Below are 9,476 nucleotides of genomic sequence, written 5' to 3'. Positions count from 1 at the left end.
GTGACCCGCACGAAGATGGCGCATCTTACGCTACATTGCAGCCTCTTCTCGATTCCTCTTGCGCCAACTCGGACCTAGACGCCAATTCGCGTCTTATTCTCACCCAAACCATTGCGCGGATCATCGGCAGACTCCACAAGGTTTTGATTTTGCCTTTCTTTCTAAAGCGGACACCGGATGAGGAGATTTTTTTATTATGATTATGATTTTTTTTTAAATCTACCTGCGCTTGACTGGAAATGCTGCTATAATAACACCTTTGTGGAGACCGCGAGGCGCGTGCGCGGCTGCGCGTACACGAGCTGGTCACGGATACCGCATTAGACTGGAGACACACCGGGAAATAATCATCATAATAATAATAAATACAAAAAAAAGCATCATCAACAACAACACCAACAACAACAGTGATCTTTGACGCTCCTTCCTCCCCCGCACCATCACTGCGCACACAGACGTCAGGACATGTAGTACGAACAATATCCCTCCTCGTCCTCTTCATCCCATTATTATTATTTTTTATTTTTTTGGAAGCCGACATCATCTCCAGTCATCGACACAATGTGGCACAAATAACCAAACATGTGGATCCCCACCGAAGAGGAGAAAATCGGAGTTGGTGAGTCAACTGCACCTTTGATTTGTTAATTCGCTACGTTTGTTGTTCTCTATTTATCGGCGTGGCAAATGAATGGCAGGCTCGTCGACACAAGGCACACAAGCTCATTTTTTTGCTTCCCTTCTTGTCAAGCACATTTGTACCCAATGAAAAACAACATGCACTTCTAATGGCTGCATAGAGAGAGGGTGTGGGGGTGTGTGGAATTGCGTGGGATGATGCAGCCTCCAGTCCCATGCAGCCACCACCTTCGAGATGCGATCACAGTGTGCTCAGGTGTTGATGAAACGAATCATACTCATACTTGGCTGCTTGGCTTGATGGAAAATGCGTCCATTTTTGCATTTTTACAGCATTATTTTCTGCAGGTAATCTGAAGGGGAAATGCGGGTGGGTGAAGGATGCGATTGGTGTTGCAGCCACCAGGTGGCATCCCGACCCCAACAGGTGTCATGAACTGGGGTCTACCTGTGGAATTGTCTCTGCATGGGTGCCCCTTGACCCTAAATTACACACACACACAAGCCCGCACGCACACACACACAAACACGTACACAAGATAGGTAGACATATAGTTTGATGTCATCACTCCTGGCTGTATCTTATTGCACCCAATCAGCAGTGATTCTCCTCTCGTGGTGCACGAAATAATCACTGCCTCGGTTCAGTTGTATTTAACTTTGAAGTTCAAAACATTTGCATGTGATCTTGAAGTTTGTTTTTAAATATTTACATTTCGGTGAGACATTTAGGTACAGTTGTTATTTTACTTATATGTACAATACATTTCATTTGAATCTTTTAAGTGCAGTTTTTTATTTTTGTATTTTTAAGCACAGTCAGTTGTAGTGTTCAAACTGTGAAAAATCTTGCAAAATTATATTATATTAAATATACGTGCGGCACAGTGGACGACTGGTTAGAGCGTCAGCCTCACATTTCTGAGGAGCGGGGTTCAATCCCCGGCCCCGCCTTTGTGGAGTTTGCATGTTCTCCCCGTGCCTGCGTGGGTTTTCTCCGGGCACTCCGGTTTCCTCCCACATCCCAAAAACATGCATAAATTGAAGACTCTAAATTGCCCGTAGGTGTGAATGGGAGTGCGAATGGTTGTTTGTTTGTATGTGCCCTGCGATTGGCTGGCAACCAGTTCAGGGTGTACCCCGCCTCCTGCCCGATGATAGCTGGGATAGGCTCCAGCACGCCCGCGACCCTAGTGAGGAGAAGCACCTCAGAAAATGGATGGATGGATGGATAAATATACATTTAAGGAATAAAACCAGTCTTGTTTTTGATAAACACTCACTATTACGCTACTGTATTTTAATGCTTGTACTGATGGTGGTATATTTTTCATTTGGCACTTGGTGTAAAAAGTTTGTGAACCACCGATCATCGCAAAAGGACTGCAGCCCTTCGGTTTTATATACGTATTTTCTTTTCTTTCTTTTTTCTTTTCTTTTTTACAATCACACCTACAGTAAAAGAAAATATTCACATGACTGAGTTCAATCCCCCCACAGTGCACTCTTCACAATGGCCCCTGTGGATTGATTGAGTGTGAACAATCCAGGCGATTGTCCTAAATCAGATGGGATTGGATCCTTTTTTGGTGATTCTGAACAGGGTAAGAGCTGTAGAAATGGAAGGAGGTGGTTGGTGCAGGAAGAGTGACCTGACGCTGTCCGTGGTGCTGAAATGCAGAGAAGCAGCAGCGTCGTGTTTATGTTGTGTCTGCAGTGATGCCAGCCTTTTCTCCATTTGCCCTTCAGCCCTAAGAAATAATCTTCCATAAAGATACAGAATTACATTATTTGATATTTCCATGACGGTGGTGGTGTATGTACCAAGACATCTCGAGTAGTGTACAAAGGATCTCAAGGCCACATGATGATAATCTCACATTCAGACCTCCCTTCTCTGCATCTTTTGTACATTTTGCCACTTATTTCTTCAGGTTTCTCTTTTACTTTCTACCACTATATCTCAGCAGAAGCAGCCCATGCTTCCAAGTTAGCTCGCCGTGCAGTCCCGCAAAGCCCGTTTTCATCTGGTCACCTGCCTCCTGCGTGAAATTAATAGCAGCATTTTGCATGTTTCCCAACCTATTTCATGAATGATTTGATTGCTGCTGCCAGTAGCAGCAAATAAAACCGAGCTGAGGGCTTTGAGTTGCCGACCAGGCCTGTCCTTCTTGCTGTCGTGCATTACTGGGCGCCATCTAAAAAGGAAAGTAGTGGAGACCACCTTGTAAACGATTTATCTCTGATTTAGAATGGCTGCTGATGTTTGTGTTTTTTCATTCCTGCATACTTTTGCAATATTTGTTTGAGGATGGTAGCAAATATCTGAATGAAGGGATAAACTTGGTGCATTATGGGACTTGGTGTTTTCCTTTTTTACATTTGTAGTTAAATTGTTCATTATGCCATACCTTGTGACTAAAACCTACCATGGAGTGAACGGATTTTTAAAGAACCAAATAAATCATCTTTCCAAATGCCATTAATCTGTCAAAGCTTCCCCTAAAAAAATCCAACCCAAATTTTTGTAATGTGCCTTTTAGTAAGAAACCCCCCCACACTTTTTAGTATTTTACGATTAAAAAATAAATTAATATATGTAAATAGAATGCAAAGAATTAAACAGATGAAATAATGGTGGCTCCTTCTAGAGTGTGTGATTTGGTCACCATGGGGCAGTCGGATACAGTCATGCAGACACAAACGAACTGCTGTAAGTAACTCAGTAATCTGCAGTTATAGTTGTCGTTTTTCACAGAGACTAAAGAATAAATGCCTGTGATCAGTATATTGTGTTGTCTCGCTACCTGTGTTGATGTGTTAAAATATCCGTTTCTGAAAGCGTTATAACACCGCCACACAGCTGCTAGTCATTAGCCAGTCTGTGGCATTTCCCATGTTATTTTTTTAGCATAGTGCTAGCGGTCTACAAGGCAAAGTTATGTGGTTGTTATAAATACCTTACATGTACAACCCCAATTCCAATGAAGTTGGGACGTTGTGTTAATCATAAATAAAAACAGAATACAATGATTTCCAAATCATGTTCAACCTATATTTAATTGAATACACTACAAAGACAATATATTTAATGTTCAAACTGGTAGACTTTATTGTTTTTAGCAAATAATCATTAACTTAGAATTTTATGGCTGCAACGAGTTCGAAAAAAGCTGGGACAGGTGGCAAAAAAGACTGAGAAAGTTGAGGAATGCTCATCAAACAACTGTTTGGAACATCCTGCAGGTGAACAGGCTAATTGGGAACAGGTGGGTCCCATGATTGGGTATAAAAGGAGCTTCCCTGAATTGCTCAGTCATTCACAAGCAAAGATGGGGCGAGGTTCACCTCTTTGTGAACAAGTGCGTGAGAAAATAGTTGAACAGTTTAAGGACAATGTTCCTCAATGTACAATTGCAAGGAATTTAGGGATCATTTAGGGATTATCTACGGTCCATAATATCATCAAAAGGTTCAAAGAATCTGGAGAAATCACTGCATGTAAGCGGCAAGGCCGAAAACCAACATTGAATGCCCGTGACCTTCGATCCCTCAGGCGGCACTGCATCAAAAACCGACATCAATGTGTAAAGGATATCACTACATGGGCTTAGGAACACTGCAGAAAACCAATGTCAGTAAATAAAGTTTGGCGCTACATCCGTAAGTGCAACTTGAAACTCTACGATGCAAAGCAAAAGCCATTTATCAACAACACCCAGAAATGCCGCCAGTTTCTCTGGGCCCGAGGGTGGATGAGATTCACCCGGAGTTCCTAAAGGCTCTGGATGTTGTGGGGCTGTCCTGGTTGACACGCCTCTGCAACATCGCGTGGACATCGGGAACAGTGCCTCTGGATTGGCAGACTGGGGTGGTGGTCCCCCTTTTTAAGAAGTGGGTGTGTTCCAACACCAGGGAGGCTGAGGATCACACTCCTCAGCCTCCCTGGTAAGGGCTATTCAGAGCTCTCAATTTACCGGTCGATCTACGTTCCTACCCTCACCTATGGTCACGAGCTGTGGGTCGTGATCGAAAGAACAAGATCCCGTATACAAGCGGCCGAAATTAGTTTCCTCCGCAGGGTGTCCGGGCTCTCAACAGCCTTGTAAGGTGCTCGCATGCGACCTTTCCATTGAACCTTTCAGTGGAACAAGGCCATGAATCCGATGGCTGCATGCTGTACAGTTTGCCACTCTGTGCACGTGGCGCACGTGCACACGCTACTGTCACAGCGCGTTAAATAATCAAGTCGACTGCTGCAGGTCGCCACCATTTGTAACGGACACTTCTCGGATCAGATGCGATCACGACAGAATGGAACCGAATCGATAGAGTTTGGAGTCTTTTGGCGAGCCCTTGCATTTTGGTGTCAGGTAGATTTAAAATAAAAAAAAAAAAAAAACATTCAATGCAATTTTAATGGAAATCAATTGTCCACGGATTTTTGGTCTTTGCGGTGTAGCAAATCCCCCCCGCGAATAATGGGGGTCCACTGTAAATGCATTGTATTGCTGAGATGGTTCAAACATGCTTTAATGTATGTAATAGACGAGGAAAGTAGGAAAAAGGGACTAAAAAGGAAATCAGCTAATTTCAGTACTGCAGTTTGGATGAGCGCAGAGTAGGGGATGTCGTCTTTAATCAAATGTTCCTCAAAAAGAAGGAGCCCATTTATAAACTGTAATAGTGTTTATTGTTGTACTGGCAGCTTTTTGATGATATCTCACCTTCCTCTTACATTCCTCCCTCGAGGGTTATTGTACAGTCAGGTAGGTATGCGCCTCGCTGGTCCTCAAGCAAGGTCGTTCAGCCAAGTGTTCTATTTTCACGAGCATAGCATTTGTCTTGTTAATCCTGAAATCCTGTGGATGAGGGGGCATACATTAATATTTAGTGTATCCAATACAACACATTCTTTCCGTAGGCAATATTGCAGAACAGGACACAGAAATGCATTGTCATCGGGCAAAAAAATAACAAAAGAAAATCCTGCACCCATTAAGGCCTGGTATACACATAAGGATTTTTCAAATCTTAAACGACACACACGAAGATTAAAAAAAAAAAAAAATCAGGTAATTAACAGTTTTGTTGGTAATGTGCCTATAATCTCAACACATAACACCATGCACACAAAGATTCTGTTCCGCCACAGACAAGTACTCAAGAGGCACAAATCTCACATGATCACGCGTGATCTCACAAAAACGAGCACACTTTTGGGAATGCGACCGGAGGCGGGAGTGTTGTAGAATGGTGATGTCATCCACTCCAAAAAAAAACAAACCTTCTTGCCGCCTTTGGAATCCACTAAAACAAAATATAACATCGGGTAAGACATTTACTTACGGCTGCTTCTGTGTTCTTCAGTCAGGTCGCTTCTTGATTGGCTACATTCCGTTCCACGTCACAAGTCGTAGAGTCATGACTCAAGAAACGTCTGCTTTACCCACACACACTTGAAGATTCATCCATCCATCCATCCATTTTCTGAGCCGCTTCTCCTCACTAGGGTCGCGGGCGTGCTGGAGCCTATCCCTGCTGTCATTGGGCAGGAGGTGGGGTACACCCTGAACTGGTTGCCAGCCAATTGCAGGGCACACATAAACAAACAACCATTCGCACTCACTTGAAGATTCTTCGTCGTAAATATTGAACACGTTTAATATTTAAGTTTGTCGGTCCTGACCTGTTTCGGACCCTATAAATGGGACAAATTCACCTCAGACCGAAGGACAATTTTATAGGATACTCTTAAGATAGTTTGTCGTTTGGGAGGTGGCACAGCCCGATTGTCTTTATGTGCGTACTGGGTCCAAGGTATTGTGGGTTCAAATGTACAGTAAACGTGACGTGAAGTGATTTCAAACTCCTGCTAATGTTGTTGTTTGCTAATGCGATGCAGTTGTGCGCTCATGTTACTGAACAGACCTCCAAACTATGACACATCAGGCGCAATATTCTCCTCAATTACCAGTCATCATCTCATAAAAGGGCCAATAACACTGGGGTGTTCTCGTCACTAATGGATTTGTATACCTAAAACCACACTCAAAGCATGCACGCACACACAACACTGTGATTCAATTAAATTAAGCTGCTTTCTTGTGTCCAAGCAAGTTTGAAACAAAGTGTTGTCTTTTTCCTCCAGGCACACTTGAACTTTAATGCTTGTTGCTCACCATGTCGTGAGTAACCATTTGCACAAGCCAACTTTTTGCTTAAATCTGATCATCGAGCATTATCGGGCAGATTTTGGGATTGTAACCTCTCTTTATATATATATGTGTGTGTGTGTGTGTGTATATATATATATATATATATATATATATATATATATATATATGTGTGTGTATATATAGTGGTGCACTAGCCTGACTTTGGTGCGGGCAGCGTGGGATCAGTTCCCACTCAATGACAGTGTGAATGTGAGTGCGAATGGTTGTCCGTCTCTATATGTGCCCTGCGACTGACTGGCGACCAGTTCAGGGTGTAGTCCGCCTTTTGCCCGAAATCAGCTGGGATAGGCTCCAGTGTCCCGCGACCCTAACCAGGATAAGCGGTGTTGACAATGGATGGATATATGTATATATTTTGTCTTTGCACAGTAAATAAGATGTGAAACTCACCCACCTTCTCTTTGCTTTGTTTTTTTGGGGCCTGATAGGAATTAGGAGGTGTCTGAATGTCACTGCCTGCTGAGAGGCCTGTATTTCATTATGCACAATTTTGTCACTGCTAAAAGAGAAACGAGCATTAGATTCTGACTTTGCATCAATGTGTCAACGCAGTTTTAAAGCCTGGAGGTCAAATTACACCTATTCAACTGTTAGTAATTGAAAGCACAAACAGCCAAGCCAGTTTTTTTTGTATGGCGCCAATTCGCAACAGACGTTATCGCAAGGCACTTTACACCTTGCACAGGTCAAGAATACTGCTCCATTTATTTGTTTAAAATCCTTGAAAAAATATTTTCTAAATTTGACACACCACAGTGTTGTTAAAACCGCCAAATTTAAATGGTTAAAAAAATTATCAAAGTTTTTAAAATGAGGCTTCAAAATCATAAAAAATTAAGTCGTTATCCCTGCTATCAAATGCTGTCTACTGAATGCACTGCTACTGCCTTTCTCTGCATTTTTATGTGCACTCAGGGTCGACAACGAGGTGCTCTAGTGCAATTGATGATGCAAATGAAGGTGCTCAAGTCCTCATGCACTGGGCCCTGTTTTAGCCACAGCCCAAAAAATATCAGGAAAACTGAAATGGTGAAAAACGCTACATATCCGCAACTGAGTATCACAAAGTTCTGTCTTTGCACGTTTTAGGCAATTATCTTTAAACATGTCTAATTATATTTAGAAACGCTACGATACAATTTGTTGTGCAAAATTGTAGCCTTTGCTCCAAATCACTAGGTGGCACTGCATTGAAAGACAGTTGAGGTCACCAAGCCTATCGTGTGAAATAGGGACGTGCTAACTTCCTTAGCATCAGCGCAAGAAACTCTTACCATTCCTGCTGCGACGTGACTGGTGCTGCTTTGTTTGCCGCTTACCCGCTTTCTTTATTGAAACAAATTAAAGAAGAGATTAAAGAGGGTTAACCACCATTTGAACAGATGCAGTCACAGTTTTCTTCACAATACAGTCGATCGCCAGACTTGAGGAACCAAGTCATATCGTCATATTATCATGTGGTGCCAGGGCTGAACAAACAAACAAACAAAAAAACTAATAAGCACTTTAAACGCCTCTAAAATCCTCCAGGAATAAATTCATTTAAAAAAACAACTGATTACTTAAGGTCATGACCTATTCAACTGCCCACAAAGTTCCTGTCACAAATAATGTTTCAGTTGCACTGTTTAAGTTTAAGCTTTTCGAGCAATTGATGTCATTTGAAACGTCACGGTAATTTTGACGTGTTGAGTTTAAGAACTCGGAATTTTGGCTTATTGGCAGATATTTTTAACTGAAAATTGTCATCCAGTTGGAGAAGGGCTGCCCAGAGTAGCAGTTGAAACAAAGAAGTTGAGGAAATATGTTGAGAAATGATGAAGTTATACTGTTTTACTATAATTTGAAAGCCTATCTTAACCAGATTTTCCAAAAGTGGAATCACACACAAACAGTCACCAAAACGGTTTATTTTTTCCATCCATCCATCCATCCATCCATCCATTTTCTGAGCCGCTTCTCCTCACTAGGGTCGCGGGCGTGTTGGAGCCTATCCCAGCTATCATCGGGCAGGAGGTGGAGTACACCCTGAACTGGTTTCCCTCACGCAAAAAAATCAACCGATTTTCAAAATTCTTGGTGTGTTGTACTCAGGTTCAAGTGACCACTCCAACCGGATTCAGCATTTTGAGAGACTATCATTTTTAGTAAAATGTTATCATGTTGCTATTAGAAACTTCTCTCTGCTCTACAGCCAAAATATTAACCATATTTTCCAAGTAATACTTACTGACAGAGTTAATCAAAAGTGAGCATATCAGCCTTTGCAAAAGCAGAATTTTGATACAGCTCTTGTATTGGATCTCATTTGATTCTGCTGGTGTACCTAATGTTGTGTTCAGTGTCAATTTAGTTTTTGTATCATCATTAGATGTATTTACATGTTGTACTTGTTGGCATCATTATGCGGCAAAATGCTTCCTTCGGGAGTCTGTAGTTCATAAGTAACATATAAATTATAGTACAGTAGATTTCCTGTTACTGGACAAAAAACTGATTTATTTATTGAATGCAAGTAAAATGGGGCAAGATAATCCTTGAACCCAACGCATGTGTGACCATGCAACTCGATAGACACGCAATCCATACCGATATTCT

General features: G+C 42.0%; 1 protein-coding gene across 4 annotated transcripts in view; it reads left to right on the top strand.

The window, feature by feature from the left end:
• Nucleotides 1-9,476, top strand: part of dock3 (dedicator of cytokinesis 3) — a 60,068-nt gene continuing 50,592 nt past the window's right edge. For all 4 annotated transcript variants that reach the window (XM_061698438.1, XM_061698428.1, XM_061698419.1 and 1 more), the window contains exon 1: nt 1-619. In XM_061698438.1, the coding sequence (XP_061554422.1) occupies nt 583-619 (37 nt within the window). In that variant the 5' untranslated portion in view covers nt 1-582. The remainder of the gene's footprint in view (nt 620-9,476) is intronic.

This window comes from Phycodurus eques, chromosome 1 (genome assembly GCF_024500275.1).
Source record: "Phycodurus eques isolate BA_2022a chromosome 1, UOR_Pequ_1.1, whole genome shotgun sequence".
Classification (NCBI taxonomy): Eukaryota; Metazoa; Chordata; class Actinopteri; order Syngnathiformes; family Syngnathidae; genus Phycodurus; species Phycodurus eques.
This window is presented reverse-complemented; position numbering and strand designations above follow the sequence as displayed.